At 40.7% G+C, this 17,794-nt stretch overlaps 1 protein-coding gene across 2 annotated transcripts in view; it reads right to left on the bottom strand.

Moving 5' to 3' along the window:
- LOC144823278 (sodium channel protein type 2 subunit alpha-like) overlaps window positions 1-17,794 on the bottom strand; it is an 859,818-nt gene that overhangs the window by 533,161 nt on the left and 308,863 nt on the right. For both annotated transcript variants that reach the window (XM_078681635.1, XM_078681634.1), the window contains exons 8-11: window positions 13,717-13,780; window positions 13,108-13,249; window positions 9,574-9,780; window positions 5,400-5,678 (exon numbers count right to left, since the gene is read on the bottom strand). In XM_078681635.1, the coding sequence (XP_078537761.1) occupies window positions 5,400-5,678; window positions 9,574-9,780; window positions 13,108-13,249; window positions 13,717-13,780 (692 nt within the window). The remainder of the gene's footprint in view (window positions 1-5,399; window positions 5,679-9,573; window positions 9,781-13,107; window positions 13,250-13,716; window positions 13,781-17,794) is intronic.

Here is a 17,794-nt window from a genome sequence, read left to right as displayed (position 1 = left end):
GGGCAAAGTGGCAGAGTTGTAATCTGGTATGTACTTGAAGCCTTATAGGAAGCCTTATTCTTCAAACAGGTGACCCAATCAATAACATATAGTATAAATGACATCATCCCATGTATTTCAAGGTAACTGTTGCTCCAGTATTCTACAAGCGATATCTGCACAACAAGGAGCAGATTTACAAGCCCCTTGTGCCTCTCTGCGCCGCCATTACATCACTTTTTGTGACGCAACAGCGGCGCAAACAATGCGCCCTATTTACAAAGTGACGCATCTAGGTAGCTGCGTCACATTATAAAGCCCAACGTCACATTATACCTGCATCAGGTATAATGGATGCAGGGGGCGTTCCTACGCAGGAAAGCCTCCTAAAAGTGACTTGGTGAAATCTACAAGATTTCCCTGCGTTACTTTTAGGACACCACTGCGTCAAAACCTTACGCCTGCTTCAAACAGGTGTAAGGAGTGACACAGTGTATTGGGAATAGGCCACAAAATGTATTGCTGGTGTTATGTTGTGCTTGCGACACGACTCCAGCAATGCGTGACTTTTGCCCCAATAGATGCATCAGAGTTTCTGACGCATCTGTCAATCCTTCCACCATGGGGTGCCGATTTGTAAATACAGAACATCCATGGTGGCACAAGCATTTTTTAGGGTGGAGCAAGGAAAGTGATGCATCTCTACAGATGTGTCACTTTCTTGTAAATCTGCCCCCACATCCCTCCCTAGATGTCCTACGTGCTCATCAGAGCATACAGTGACACCGCAGATCCTGCAAGAGTTAAGTTTTTATCACAAAATTCGGACTAAACCACAAAATATTTTTGGTTAGCGCCATTACATTCCCCAGCCGAAAGATTTTGTCCAAATACCTTTAAGCAGTGTCTTAAAACGGTTTTGTAGCGGGCTATTGAGTGAAAAGCGTGTCTGTGGCATGATTAAGCAGATGGACTGTAGTTGCAGTACTAGACAACGCAGCACAACAACATGAAACAACACCACAGTACTATACAACACCTCAAAAACACATCAGCAGTATAAGAGCTCTGCAATACATGAGACAAATGTAACACAGCAAAACTGCTCAGCAATACACCAACACAAAATAATAAATTGTCAGTAGCACAATTCAAGTGTGCTGCTTTGCGTTGTTGTATTAGGTGCAGTTATTGTGTTTTCTTATTGTGCAGTGTGCTTTTTTGCGTTGTATCGTGTTGTTTTCATTGTGCGTTGTAGTATGGTTTTCCTTTGTTATTTCTGTGCTGTATTGTGCTCAGTTCGTTGTGCACTATGATTGTGTTTTGTTGTTCTTTGTTATTGTTTTGGTCTGATGTTTTTGTGTCACTGAGCGGACTTGTTATGTTACGGTCCTATTATGTCTCTTTCTCTATTGATTCGCAATTGATCCTGATTCTGTCTAAAAGTACCACGCTGCACTATTGTTTCAATGCAGAACACACAAGGATCACTGCCAAAGACAGAAATACACCAGCGCCATTCTCCGCCACTTCACAGGGCTTCAGTCAGCCACAAACACGTCACAGACTAGGCTGCAAAGGCGCTACGCAAGCTGGGTTTGTGAGATCCGAGCCTTCTGAACCAGACAAGCCTCAAGCAGTGCGGTTCTCCTGTTTCATTCCTGTAAACCAGACTACTTATGCAGTGTCTGCCTCCTGCAGTCTGTGCACATCGATCTGCCATTGTTGATGAATAAATAATACCAGGCCAGTTGGACTTAGTGCACACTAAGCTTTCCCGTGGAACATATACAATAGCAAGTGCTTCAGAAATGAGTCAAAGAACTTAGGGGCATATTTACAAGGAAACGGCGGAGCCCGAAGCTCCGGCAAATTATGCAGCACGAGCTCCGCCATCATAGTACTAATTTAAACGTTGCCACTTATTCCAATCTATCTATCTATCTATCTATCTATCTGTCTGTCTGTCTGTCTGTCTGTCTGTCTGTCTGCCTGTCTGTCTGTCTGTCCGTTCGTCTGTCCATCTATCTATCTGTCCACCTGTCCCCAAACGTTTGCAACTCTATCTGCCTGACTGTTGGTCTACCTTTGCAACACTGTATCTGTCCTTCTACCTTTCCAAACCTATCTGCCTTTCCATCTACTTTTCCAAACTTATCCATCTGTCTATCTTTTTAAGTCTATCTCTCTTTGGAATCCTCTGTATGTCTGTGCAACCTCTCTCTGTCTGCACAAGCATCTCTCTGTGTGCAAGTCCCTGTCTGTCTGTGCAAGCCTCTGTCTTTTTGTGCAAACCTGTCTGTGTGCCTGTGAACCCTCTGTGTGCGTTCTTATCTGTCTGTGCAAGCCTCTCTGTCTGTACAATCCTGCCTGTGCTAGCCTCTTAGGGCCAGATGTCCGAACATTAGGAATACCGATTTCCTAATTGTAATTCTCTCCGAATCGCAATTAGGAAATAGGAATACCGATTTCCTAATTGTGATTCTCTCTGAATCGCAATTAGGAAACCGATATTCCTAATGTATGAAACTCTTTTGAGTTGTATTAGCAATTCTTAGTGGATTGCAAATAGAACTACCTCATGCATATTAATGAGGTTGGTTGCAATTTGCAACCCATTAGGAATCACATCCATCACATGGAGGCCTGCTTAAGTCAGCAGACCACCATGTCTGTGATTGCTTTTTAACAGCCCACATTAAAAAAGAAAACATTTAAACTTTGCAGTTTTATTTTTTAAGCTTAGGCAGTGGCCTGTGGGACTATTAGCTGCTCTTAAAAATATTTGTTTTCCATTCTCAAAGGTGAAGGGGTCTCCATGGGACCCCTTCTGATTTGAGATTGGGTTATCACCTACTTCAAGGAGTAGGTAAAATATGAATGTTTTGCAACTGTAATTCGGGTGCAAAACATTCTCACATCCCATTCAGAGTTGGTATTTGGAAGTAATGCTCTAAACACGCCCCTTCCGAATACCAAATCGCAAACCCAAATTGCGATTCTGTCTGGCTGTGCAAGCCTCTCTTTCTGTCTGTCTGTGCAAGCCTGTCTGTCTATCTGTCTGTGTACACCTTTATGTCTGCCTGTCTGTAAGGAAGTTTTACAAAACTATTACAAAAAAGCATTTGCAAAGGCAAGAGGATGGCAGCCAATGGCAAACTTATTGGCTTTTTTTATGTCCGGTGTTTGCAGAGACTTTTAGATTTTCTACAGTTATGTGAATAACATGGTTACTTATAGGGGTTTTCTGACAGTCTTCATTCATTATTCTGTCACTGTGGCATTCACATTTTCCCAGCCACTGCAGCATGCCTCTTGGGGCAGTGGGTTTGCACAATTCAGCCACTGGCATATTACACTTTGAGTTACAGCATGCTTCCCTTTTACAAGGAATCATACAAAAAGTGATGGATACAGTATTTAGAATTATTCTCAGCCCCTGGTAATTGCTCAGGGCCACATCCCAGGACATCTTTATTCTGCACCACATCCCACCTCAGTTTGGACCTGATGCAGCTGTTTACTGATTATATGTCACAAGGACTTGTGATGAGAATGATTCTGGTGTGAGATGCAGTTGTGTATCTTGTCATGCACCTTGACGAAAGTAAAACTAATGATCACTTGAAGTTACTGCACCGTAAAAGCGTGCAGAGGAAGAGTTTGGAATAGTTGGAGATTATAGGTCGTGCACCTTAACCATAGAGCTAGATGATTTCATTCCAACAATATTGCACTAGTAAGCACATAACTAATGTATCTAAAATCAAGACTTCCTTACTGATGAATGAATAATGCATTCCTAAAAGTTTATTTGATACTAATGACTTACTGATGGATACAGTTGCAAAATGCATCTCCATAGAAAATTATGTTATTGCCTATCATTATTGTGTGTGCAATCCAGTCGGTACATGTGGTATTGAGCTGACACTTTTCTGATGTGTACTGTGACTATATCTGAAACATAGTTTCACTGAACGACAAGAATATTTTCATGTATACATATACATTGCATGTAGTGACTTTCACGTGGTTAAGGATCATATTTATTTCTGCCGTATCTGTGACAGTCATCTAAATTCCCGTTTGCATTGTAAATACTTGAGCTGAATGTGAATGTATGCCATACTACTGAAATGCATATATTTGTGACTGTATTATTGCCTTAAGTGTTCACTTAGCATTACTTATAGGCCCCAGCATCATCTCAAACGCCAGTGAGACCCAGCTCATTCTCTTCCATGACGATGACACCTCCAGCACTTAGACGAAGTTCATCAATTGCATGTCTGAAGTCTAAACTGGATAGAGACCAACTGCTTGAAGCTCAACTACAACAAGATTAAGGTGGTACTCTTCAGAAAATGGACCTCTCTCTGGTCTTCGGCCCAGTGGCTCCAAGAACTAGAACCCACACTCAATCCGTCTTGATCGACAATCAAATCTCAATGACCAGCCAGGTTAATATGGTCGCCTCCTCCTGCTTCCACACCCTCAATATCCTCAGAAAAATCTTCAGATGTCTCCTACCCAGTACTAAAGAACCATCACCCAAGCCCTGATCACAAGCTGAAGCTTGACTGCAGAAAAATCCTCTACCCCAGCAGCAATGCACAGCTTACCAAGATTCTCCAGGACCTTCAAAACACAGCAGCCAGACTCACGTTCAAACTCACACCCTGCACTCCAATAGTCACACATCTCTGTCTTCCCATTCACAAAAATACTCTCTTTAATGACCTCATTCACACATACAAGGCTCTGCACAATCACAGTCCTGCATACTTCAACCGCCCCACCAGCTTCCACACACCGACAAGACACCTCCGCTCTGCCAGCTGCCTGCTCACCCACATCCCCTGCTCCCAAAGAACCAGAGTCAGCAGTCATGCCTTTTTGTACCTGGCTCCTAATCCCATGAACAACCTTCCCCTACACATCAGAGCCAAAAGCTCAGCCCTAGAATTATGTGACAAACAGAAAACCGATATATTGCAATAGGCCTCAGTCAAGGTAGCTTGCTCATTTTCAAGGAGACAGGATACCCTCCAGACTGACACGCGTGCACACAAATACACATAACATAGTTTGTCAATATTATAGACCTGTGTTTTTTTTCTTTACAAAGTGGCCTGTCAGGTAAAATCGCGTATTTGTGTCTTCACAAGATCTAATCAGGCTTTCATCCGTCTGAGGTTGGTAAACTATGTACCAGTTTATATTGGGGAATAATAAAGGATTTATGTATGTAAAATGTCTTATATTAAACACTTTGGATAGCAGAGCTATGTAAAATAACAGATTATTACACTTGTTTTCTGTATGCATGTCAAAGACACATTATAGTCAACACTCCAAGCGAATACATGATAACACATAAAGCGCGTTGTAGACTGCAGTTCATAATGCACATGTACCTGGTGGGGAGATGTGTACTTCTTTTCGTATGTCAATCTGAAACCTTTTCTTTTGAAACTGCTGTCAGACTCCGATTGGTGGAATTTCTCATTATCCCCTTTCTCATCTCCCTCAGATTCTTTCTGTTTCCGTTTCTTCTTTCTATTTCTTCTTTCCTTAGCACTTTTCGAGCTCAGCATGGATGCTTCGGAGGAACTCTCAGACAGCGTTCCACTGTAGACTCCATTGTACCCTCGCCCATCATCCAGGGCATCTGATGATGCCGCTGCTGCCGCTGCCTGGTATGGTACATGAAATGGGCACTTTGAGCATGTGGTGTAACATCTCACTGAGTAGACCAACTCTTGGCCTAGTTCTTGACATGGATCTTTTGCACATGCAATTAGAGCATACAAGAATATTCATATAGATATTATTCATTTACATATAGTCTTTTGGTGAGCCCCGTCCGCCATGAGGCTGATTCAAATTTTGATTGGGCGTCATCCCACTTCATCAATTCACAGACTTGCATTTGCCTGACCACGTGCGCAAAGCCGCCTGAAAACAGTGGACTTCAATGCTAAGGCTGGTGGGCCTAGACTGCAGGGCCACATTTATTTTTAAAACTATGATAAAATTATTTTTTGTATATCGAAAAAATAACTAAATAAAATGCTGCTACTTGAAAAGGCAGGGTCCAGAGGCTTTGCCAATGCTTGTCCTAAGTCAACATCACTTTTCTAAAACATACCTATTGACAGCAAATACATTAGTAATGAAAACCTACCACAAATATTCTAGGGCCGAATTTTCAATGAGATCGAGAGTGTAATTTATCCTAATAAATGTGAGTAACGAATGTGTACGTTTCATTGTATTTACAAAAGTACAAGAAAAGTCTTAAATCTTTGAAATACAAAACCAGTGTGTGTGTCGAGAGTGTTATTTACCCTAACAAATGTGAGTAACGAATGTGTAAGTTTCATTGTCTTTACAAAAGTTCAAGAAAAGTCGTAAATCTTTGAAATACAAAACCAGTGTGTGTGTTTGTGTTTCATTTAAGGTTCACTTTTGGGAGCTTCACGGGGGAGGTTATAGAAATGCCATTCTGATACGATGAACACAACCTCAGTTGTAATTTTATGGGTACCTCTGAACATTTTAAAGTGATGTTCCCGTGATTTTTCAAACACGTAAGTTACAACTTACAGATGCAGACATAACTTCGGAAGAAAGTGTGAGAATGTGAACAGGACTTGCATGACCTTTCTTTCTTTCTGTCCCACCTGCTGCCCTCATGACCTCTGAGATAGGGGGCAGGAAGGGCGGTGCCAGAGGCAAAGAAGGGCAAACCATGGGTATCTGTCGCTCATTTCCACGCTGCCTCACGCTCCTCTTCCATATATTAAAACTGTGGCATTATCAAAAGTTCTCTGCTCAGTAGTCAGGCTTAACTACTTTATTTTCTTTATGTTACTTTGTTTTTTTTTTTAAGAACGAGTCGTTAAACTTGGTCGACATCAGAAACTGGCCACAATTTAACTGTGACAGGTGTTAGTTTGTTTTTCCAATGCCCTCAAAAGCAGGCACACATACACATTATTGTGGACATCTCTTTTATATATGACATTTCGGTTTAATTTCTTTGGCAAAGGGTGGGTAAAATGATTGTTTACACCAAGAAAATGCTCCTAAAGTAAGGCGCTTGTCAAAAAGAGTTAGAGTTAAGGATTGCTGTACAAGTTTCAGACAAATGTAACCCCATAGAATGATAGTCATTTTACTTTCATATGAGCGTTCAGCCTTCCCCTCCTTTTCCACATCCATAGTGGAGTTTGATGATGGAAGGGGGAGAAGGGGGGAGGGGGCGTTGCCATAGGAAACGTCAAAAACGTCCCCATAACCCCACGCACATTTCAGAAATGGAGCTATGCAGGGCAGAATTTTCAAAGGGTTCACTGTGTGGTAAGATTTCACCAGCAAGGCTGTGCCAGGAAACCTTTCTTCGCTTCCTTTGAATTTGTATCTGAAGATCAGAGTGTGAGCGAAACCTTAACATATCTCTTCGCTTGGGCTTTTTTTAAATTTAATTTATTGCGATTATTTCTGTTTGTTCAGTGTTACTGTCTAAAGCAATGGTAAATGTAAGAGAAGGCTTTCAAACACTTCAAGCACTTGGTGAAAGGTTGTCTCTGAGTTAATGCTATAGAAAAAAAATCCAGTGCTTTAAAATTCTGCTAGGAAAATACATTTGGGTTGGGAAGACCTGAAGTGCCAGTAGTGTTGTGTGCACGCTCCATTAAATGGAGCAGCTCTACACCAAAAGAAAGGGAATTATACTTTTGCTGTTGATTTGCATAATTTATGCAGGCTAGTCAGGCGAAAACATCTTGCTTTAAACTAACAAAACCACTGAAATACACCAGTTATAGTTTACTCAGGTAAGTTTAACTAGTTCCCTAAAGTAACTATAACTCCTGGCCTGGCCATGAACAGTGTTGTCATCAATGATGTAATTTCAGATGCTGCAGGGATGTTATCAATGATGTCATAGAAAATGCCATAAGCGATGTAATATCTGAAATATTCAGCAGTGCATGGCAAGTCTGTGAGTTATAATTACCTTAGGGCACTTGTTATACTTGAGAGAATTGGTGAATTTCAATGGTTTTGTTCCTTTAAAATAGTATCTTTTAATTGAAATTTTCACCTAACTTTACCATCCCTTTAACCTTAGTTTTTTTCATTTTATTTTTAAGGGTTTTATAACTGTAAATTTACATGGCATTATTCCTGACTATACTGTCACTTCAATCTTTTTCTATTCACTGAATTTCTATGTCCATCGTTGTGCAGGGCCTTCAGTGTGGGGTTGGCCACAGGACATAGCCTGCAGGCGCCCAACCCCAAAATCATGAATGAGTGGCTACGTCATGAAGCAATATAAAAGGTGTCATTTTAAGTAAGGCAGACCAACTGGCTTTGTCAAGTGTTCAAAATAATAAAATAATAGAAGCTGTTCCTATTGGCCCATCAACATATATAAATCAGGTGTATAGCAGATAAATTCACATATTGTAATATTTAATAATAGTCATCGTCGCAGATTATATTTAAAATCACATTTTAAGAAAAAACATTAAAAATGTATGTGTCTTTTTTTTTTCAAGCCACAAAGTGCAGCCACACAACAAACCATAAGAGGTCCCTGTGTTGTAGCTGAAGAGCATACTCCTCTAGCTTGCAGTACTTAAAAAAATATGGCAAGCTCTCTTGGGATCATAGACTCAATGACCAAGGACAATCACTGTGTTTTCTTTTTTTTACGTTGCTAAGGGGCTGCTGTGCACCCTGCGGAGCCCTAAAGCATTAAACAAGGGTTAGTGGTGCCTCTGCCTCTTCTAGGGCCACCACCAGGAGCAATAAATGTAATTTTAAAAAGCCCTAGGGATTAAGGAGTGCTCTTTGCTGGAGCAGTGAATAATAAATGACTGGTTCCTGCCACTCATTTTTTATTATTGTTTGGCATTTACTTTAATTTTTTAGGTTCAACGGTGACAACTCAGCATCTTTTATAACTTGTGGGCCGCGGGGATATCCCCCTAAGCCCTAATGAGCCCTACTGGTTCTCCACCAGCACCCATGCTGGTGCCAGTCAGAGACAGCATTTTTTATTAGAAGTGGATGCCCCGTGCTCACCCGGAGCACCCATATGTCCCAGAAATGTTGGAGGCTGCAGAGAGCCCCTAAGTCCCAGTGGCCCCTGCCGTTCCCCCCAGCCAGTAGTGGAACCTGGCTGGAGCCGACTCAGTAACATTTTTCTCTGCTCTGGCCTCTGGCCTGTGAAGGTGTAAAGTTGTGGTCCCTGCTTGTGTGAGTGTGGAAAGAGTATTAGCAGTGCATGGCGAGGGCACAAGTTATAGTTACCTATAGGAATCACTCCATAGCACTTGCGTACATTGCTATTTACACATGGGGTTTAAGTACATAGTGTGCAAATATCATTGGCCAAGCTTGTTACATTCTATTTCTGAACCTAAAAATCAGAACTTTCGTACAGCTGTTAAATTCATACTTGTGACAAGTGTATCTCACAAAGGATTTGAGTAGCAATAGCCTGATTGTGTAACACCATATTTATAAATAGCATAATGAAAAATCTCACTCTGTCATTATTTGTGATTGTATTACCTGCAAGTTATCTTGATGTTTCTTAAGAGCTTCCATCATTTGTTGAAATTCCGCCTCCTTCTGCTCAGCTTCATCCAACGTAGCCTGATTCTGTTCATCGTAGGCCATGGCAACCACAGCCAAGATCAAGTTCACCAGGTAAAAGGAACCAAGGAAAATCACCAGGACAAAAAATATCATGTAGGTTTTGCCAGCAGCTCGTAGAGTCTGGAAAAAAACAAACATGTGCTTATAAATGCAAAAATTCACTTTATGGTTTAATGAGCTATACAATGACATTCTGAAATTTAAGAGTACCTCAAACTATATCAATTTGTTGTGAATTGTTTCTAAAATTCAGTTTTATATTTTAGATATGTGCAAAAATAGTTTGAATATATCATGATCCAAGAATAAACCATGTGATCCTATGGTCTTGAAATGAAACAGGTTTTTAGCGTTGGCTTCTCATTGCTATTTGGATCTGACTGTGTAGGATGATACTGGGATATCGCTGTCTTCATCACCAACAAGCTCTTTGGTCACTTTTGCATAGACCACATTGGGGCAGTTTTGCATTTACTTTTCATATTTATACTTATTGATTTTTTCATAGTGTTTCAAATGGCACATCTACTACTTCTGAGTCCTATTACCTAATATAATTCTACTACGTTTACCATCATTGAAAGAGTGAGACAGCTTTAGCTTTTCTGTCATTTCCTCTTGTGACCTGAAGCTCCTGCATATCTCAACAGTGAACGCTCAAAACACTGACACATCCTACTGACATGTCCCGGTTAGATAGCTTCAACTGGAGCTAGTGTAAATTTTCACCAAACATTTGTATTGAGCATCAGTAATTAAAGAGGCACAGTTGCAGCTCTGTAAAAACAATACATGCTTCCATCCAAAAGAAATCAGTTTTTTAGCTATGTTTTGCAGAATGCCAGTGTTGGTGTAATTTGCTCAAACAGTTTAAAAGTTGGAAGGAGCAGGATCTCAAAATCATTTTTCATTTGCTTTTAAAATGGGATCTCCCATAGGGGATTCCATTGCCTAGCTTTGAAACTAACAAATGGATGTCCAGAAAAAAATAGTATTGTTTATTGTGAATGACAAGTGTCTTTCAGTCATTCAGTATCTTTCTTGGTGTGGTAAAAATCCATTCAAAAGTGTTGGAGATAAAAACAAACAAAAAAAAATGTCCATTATGTATGTCAACATATGTATGTTTTTTCAGTTGTCACCTAATTAATTGATGAGGGTGCCCGAACAACCCTCTGGGCCTGATTCACAACGGTAAAGTTACAAGTTTGTTTAAGTTTACTCTTTTTAAGTAGTCAAAAAACTGAAATGTAATAGTAAGTTTATGAGTGGGGAGACTCCGCAGTCAGTGCGGAGAATTTCACACATAAAAAGATATGCCAGCCATGTAAGTCACCTTTGTGATTCAGGCCTTCTGTATGGGCACTGAGCACTAAAAAAAGCTTTCCTCCCAGTGCTCGCAGACACTGGAAGGAAAAAAAAGGAAAAAAGATAGCAGACCTGAGGAAGAGCCAATGTTGCATGAGTCACAAGTTGGAGGCGTAAGCCCAGCCACTTATAATAATTTATATCTCTCACACATCACCTGTTGTTTATTTCCTGTATTTTTCATGTATATTTTTGGAAAAAATATCATTGCTTAGCCCCCCTCCTTGTGTAGCCAGGATCAGGGAGGCTAATTAATGAACTTCCCAAAGGCGGTGGAGTTACATTACTCCCTCAGAGGCTTTGCATCAGGGTTAGGGAGGGGACTATGTAGCCCTGCCATCCCTCCGGCATGAAGGCAGTAACAACATTTGAGATACAACAGAGAAGCAATCGCTTACTTTGTTCTTGCCTTCACCCCCCTCGATTTATCAAAGAAAAAGGGGATTGATAACAAGAATCTTAACAGAATGACAGGGGAACGCCTCGAACCCCTTACCTTGCCCAAATTGAGGGGTACTATATTGATGCATATCCTTTGTCTTGTTCAAAGGCCAGGATTCTGGCTGATTATTGCTGTACTCCCGCCTTGTGAGGGAGTACAGGAGAGGGTCAACAGTTGTTCTGTTACCTACCCTTGAACCCTGCTGTCATTTAGGAACAGGGCCCATGGGTAGGTGACAGATGTTGACTCACTCCTGCATGAACACAGAATAGGGCATGACAGAAAGGAATGGATCAGCTGAACCCAAGTTGTTAACAGAGAGCAGCAGCAGTTGACACTTATCGACTCTAGCTTTTTTTTTTATTTCCTCGTGTAAGGTGAAGGGGGAAGAGGTCATTTGCCCACCACACTTTGTCAGGGCAATGGGGGCCTACTGCCGCTGCCCTTGGGCAAATCATGTGTAGGAATGATTAAATAACCGCTCCAGCCTTGCAGAGGTGGAGGAGACCCCAGATGCCGCTGCGAGGGATAGCGTTACACCTGGTCGCATACCACACACTATTTTTAAGAAATCTCACCCAATGCTTGCAATCATTGGGACAGATTACTTCAAAATGTAATCCACTGATGAAGGGGGTGTTAGATAAACACCCCTCCGATCCCCAAGTTTAATTTGATTTTTAATCTCTCACATGATTCACAAATATCCTCTCATTGAACCCTTTCATCCACATTTAAACACCATATTTATCAAGTAAAAACACGAGTAGGAGTTAAAATTTATATTTAGGGTGGGTGTGGGCCACAAAGTGAATGCCATATGTTAACCTAGGAATTTCCATACCACTATAAATGTATATGTCAACATAACTCCCTTTAAACTTTAGTTTTTATAGAGAATGTCGCATGTTCACTGGTCAGTTCAGGCAAATGTTGATTTTTCACTTTTTAGTCCCTGCAAGTATTGGTGCAGTGTCAACTATGTTAACCAGGAAGCTTGGTGCACAGCAAAAGTACAGTGTGTAAGCCTTTCAGCCTTTTTTATTATTTGGCAGAACGACGTGAATGCTGCTGGTTAGGTCAGACTTGTTTATAAGTAGATTATGAACTTTAAAGTCATGAAAGGCAGGCAACAACAGGCCAAACTGCTTTAGACTACAAACTGTTTTGTTGACATTTTGAAGAACTTCGGTTTCAAGGATAAAATTCTAAGCAAAATTCTCAACATCCCAAATCCTTAAACCTAAAGTTAAATAATTCAATCAATACCAATGCAACTAGGTTTAAGGGTTGTGCAAACTGAACCAGAGGGAAGTCTTGTAACATCAAATTATTTATATATTTTTTTCTCTGCTGGTAGTTTGGAAAAGAAAACATTGGAGGGAAGTCTTGTAACATCAAATTATTTATATATTTTTTCTCTGCTGGTATTTTGGAAAATAATACATTGGAGGGAAGTCTTGTAGGATCAATGTATTTATATTTGTATTTCTCTAATGGTTGCCTCAAAAACATATCGGTCTTAAAATGCTATCTCCAATTTAATCTTCATGGCTATAAAGGTTATTCACGTCATCAGTAACTTGTACATACCATAAATGCGCACATTTCCTAAAAGACACAAAAATGGTTCTTACCAGTTGATAAAGATTTTCCCAAGCGTCCTGAGTCATTAAACGAAACAGTGACAAAAAAGCCCAGCTGAAGGTGTCAAAGCTTGTGTAACCATAGTTGGGATTTCTGTTCGCCTTCACACATATATATCCTCCTGGGCACTGGCTGGAAGACACAAAAGAAACAAAATGACAATGGAATTAGGCAGCATTTACCAGAGGTAAGGTTAACACAGCTCAAGTTTATCCTGTTTTTAAAATGCTACTGTTTCTACTTTGCTTTATATTCTGAATGACATCATAGCCAGTTATTTCTGAGTACATACATCACAACACCGTATGATGTGGCCCCAGCACCTCATAACTGTGCCAGGCTCCCTCAGAAAGGCAACTTCAACAATTTCTTCTTCCGGTGTACACCTAGGGCATATCTTGTCCTTTTGCACCAAAAACCACGCATGCAGTGAACATCAACATTTCATTTAGAACGGTCATTAGTGTTGTAATAATTTCCCTTTCCGATGCACGTTTGAAATGCTGCACATGAGGCTGACACTGGGGCCCTCCAGCTGCCAATTTTGCTAAATAATATGACACGATTTGGAAAAAAAGAATTTAATATAATTTTATTACCCTGCATCAGTACTATTACCACACAGCAGCGCGTCTCTCTGACCTTCCAAACGATAGTAATGACCTGCATAAGAAAAGAAAAATAAGACATAATGTATTTTGAAGCAATCTAAAAAATACAAGTGTTAGAATAATAACATGATTTAAAAAAAAAAAGAAAAAACAGGGAAAAAGTGGTACTGTTTTTTTAACTGAACTGGATGCATGAGACAGATGAATCACGATTGACGCTGTGGAGACCATTGGTCAGTCCATCAGCAGTATGAAAAAACAATGTAAGTCGGTATTAGTAAAGTAAACCCATGTAAAATTGAGGATAATCATATCACGGAGTTGCTGCATGTGAAACACGAGTACATTCAACTCGTACAATGTTTCATGTGTAAACGATTTGGGTCGATTTGAAAAATATCAGGAAATTAGTACTTAATGTCTGAGCCATTGGTTGAAGTAATAAAGATCAACCAACCCGTTTCATGGGCAATAAAAATGTTCAAGATGTAAAATATCAGAACCACTAAAATATTTAATGTATTATACTTTTTTGCAGATAAAATTTTTTGTAAAAACAAACGTCCACAGTGGCGACTTTAGCCTTGGCAAAGTGTTTATCCATTAGCCATTTTTCCCCCAAAATCGTATTAAAATACAATTTTAAAGAAGTAAAATGTGCATCAATATGACAAGTCTGATACTGTCTGAGAATCATTTTAACAAGAAGAGGCACACAAATGCGTAATACAATCTCAGCTGCAGGTTTGTGAAAGCAAATACTGCAGTCTTCTGTTTTAGTCACCAATCCACACACACACCCACAGAGCCACACACACACAAACTCCATTTCTATGTCAGCTTAGTGTTATGGGATACATCAATGGTACTGGAATACAACTTTTCCAGTCCTGTGACTTTCTTTTATGCATTTCTGCATTTGGGTGTGTCCATCCAATTGGTTGAGGTGACCTTAAGTAAGACTACAACTCCCAAAATACACTGATTTGCCATTGCCCTGGTAACACAGTATTCTAATGACACTGAGTCACTAGTTAATCCATTATGAGCTGCCTTTAGTTTTGAATTATTTGACATTCCATGATCTTCCTTGATGAGACCTTACCTAATCACATGAAAAAGGTACTATATTTTGCATGGAATACTTAAAGGAGAGATTTGTTCTGTAACAGATGTGTGCATTAAATTACAAGGCCCTATAAAGACCACTCCAAAGCTGTTTGCCTCTTGGCAGCTTTCAACCAACATTGCTGCACCAAATGAAAATAATAATAATAACATAGGAGGGTTGAGTAAAAATTGAAAGAGGCTGTTCCCAGAATAATAACTATATTAATCTGATAGTCAAACAAAAGGCCTTTCGTGCCCTATGCGAGTTTATGATTTCCATATGGATTGTATTGACAGGGCATTCCACAAACATGGTGCCTGAACCACTAATCTCTGACGACTTTCATATCAGAGTTTGGTCCTAGTGAACTGCACCAGGGGTGGATTCGCAAAGAGCAATGAGAAACTGCAGGGCAGAGATCCCACCACGAGTGGAGAGATCCTACCAAGAGTGGGGAGATCCTGCCATGATTCCTTTTTATGACAAATGTCTGGGCGAGAGTTCACAAATCTGCAGTGTTTCATAATGCCGCTGGAATAACTAACTGCTAAGCTTGGCCCCCTGGACCTGATTGTCCACTAGTAAAGAGGGCCTTAGACAGATGCAGTAATTATCAGGGAGCAAGGGGTATGACTTGAAAAAATGATTGCATCAACCACTGTCCGATAAATGAGCTTTCTATTTTGATTACTGAATCAATTACCAGCCAATAAATGATGTTAGTTTTAAATAAAGTGCATTCCCGCGTCATAAACAAAAAGACTACAAAAATATCAAAGGAAAAAACTAAAATTAGGTTTATAAAGCTATAGATAGCACATCGAGGTGCAGTGTCAGTTAACGTCAGTCAAAGTCCATTTTGTCGAGATTAAAGAATGCACAGTCATTCATAAATGCCCGACAATGAAAAAATAGAGAACACTTCACAAATGTGCAAGCAAACTAGCCAAATGTGACGCAGCTTCGGAAAATAAAGCAAGCAAAGAAACAGATAAAGAACCGAACAGAGTGAATAGCCATGGTCCGGTGTGTTGGCTCAGCAAATAGGATGCATATTAGCAAGAGTGTAAACAAGGCTGTCGCCATAATACTGCTGCGTTTTAGCTAAATGGGTCAATTTCTGCAGGTCTACAGTATTGTTGGTGACACAGCCCAACTTTAATATCAGACAGACAAGTGGAGACAGCAAAAACTGTATGAGATATGATCCGCGGATTCGAGGGGTCAGAGGTCAGTCCATAAGGAGGGCGCTCCTTCATTGGGTAAGAGAAGGTACGGTAAGGTAATATTTATTTGTACACGATTAGTTAAAATCTTTGCAAAAATATAAAACAGGAATAAATACATTTAAACCACTTTGTAGTTAAGATTAAAAAGTAAGAGAAGGAGATCCAGACATGAACTATGGCAAGAACAGGTCAGTAGAGCAAAATGCCTCCATTGCTGTCAACAAGTACAGCTGCATTTGTGCAGCAGTTTTTGTGCTCTGAACGGGATCTGTCAATCCAATCATAGTGGTAGAAAATAAATAATAAACCTAGCAGCAGAGGCGACAAGCAGCCAGGTGGGTAGATATCGTCTGTCCTGCAGACCGAACGAGCCTTCAAACTTCAAATCATTGAGGATTCAAACCGACAAGCGAATGCGGCGAATTTAATCCTTTGAAAAATGAGCATTCAGAATGAGAGACAGTAGTTAAATGGGCGCCGCCTGCAGGAATACTCTGACATACAGGTCCTGGAGGACAAAACATGGCTCACCTCTCTGAAGCGGAAGTGATGGATCTGTGGAAACGCAAACAGAAATGCAACTGACGTACAGAAGGTGATGAACTGAGAACCCTCCAACTCCCTGCCATATAAAAGAAGGCTATTTGTGACAGCTTACAGCATCGTGCAGACTAAGTAGGGCTTCACATCAGCAATGTAGCACTCAGCTGGTGCAGAACAAACATGGCACACCGCCAAATAAAATGGCCTCAAAGGTGTCTACTGCAGAATCCAGCGGAACTAGATCAGATCTGTGCAGCAGTGAGACCACACAGACCATTCATTCCCTTCTATCAGAGCCAGTTGAATCACAGCATAATTGGGGCATGGGCGTCCGCAAAGGGGGGCAAGAGGGGACGCTTTCCCCCCCTGGATCCAGGCCCGGTTCTAGAGGATGGGCCCACATACCTGGGCCGACTTTCCTGCTGAGGCGACACCTGAAAGGCTGCTACAGCCCGAGTGTGAGTCCCAGAGTCAGTCGTTCCATTGTCATGGGCAGAGGAGACACATCATGGCGCATCTCCACCCATCCCAGGCCTCCGGAGATGACGGTCAGTTCTTGGGGAGCTGCTGATGCTTTCAAGCAGCACAATTAGCAGGGGCCGTGAGCTTTAGTCCCTCACAGCAGGCCACAACGATCAGAGAAAAAGCTAAGGGGCGTGGGTGGGGGCGTCGTTTGGGGAGTGGGGTTAATGCCAACATTCTTAGTTTAAAAATTGTGAAGTGACAGACCGGATTGAAATTGAAAGTTTCATTCTCATGAATTTGTGCAATGGGGAGAGTGCTGTATACAGCTAAGAGTGAAAATACTCCGGAAAAAACACTAAGGACTGAAATAACTACCTTTAAAGAACAATCGGGCAGATTCATCAAAGTAAAATCAGCTCGCAAAGGGCCAGATTCTGAGAATCCGGCCCTTTGCGAGCGCTATTTTTGCATTTGGGATTCATCATCGGATATGCAAAAACCGCAATTACAGAATTCGCTAAATTGCAAAGAATCGCATTTAAGGAATCTCAATTAGAGATTCCTTAAATGCTATTCATATACCTTTTAAAAATTGCGAATTCGCAATATGGGGCCGCTATTTACCGCGAAGTGTAACTTCGTGGTAAATAGCGAAAACTTAGAAAAATGCACTTTAGTGCATTTTTCTAAGTTGTATGTTACACACACACATGTCCTT

Source organism: Lissotriton helveticus, chromosome 3_1, assembly GCF_964261635.1.
Source record: "Lissotriton helveticus chromosome 3_1, aLisHel1.1, whole genome shotgun sequence".
Lineage (NCBI taxonomy): Eukaryota > Metazoa > Chordata > Amphibia > Caudata > Salamandridae > Lissotriton > Lissotriton helveticus.
The sequence above is the reverse complement of the archived record's forward strand: the minus strand, read 5'-3'. Positions and strand labels throughout refer to the sequence as shown.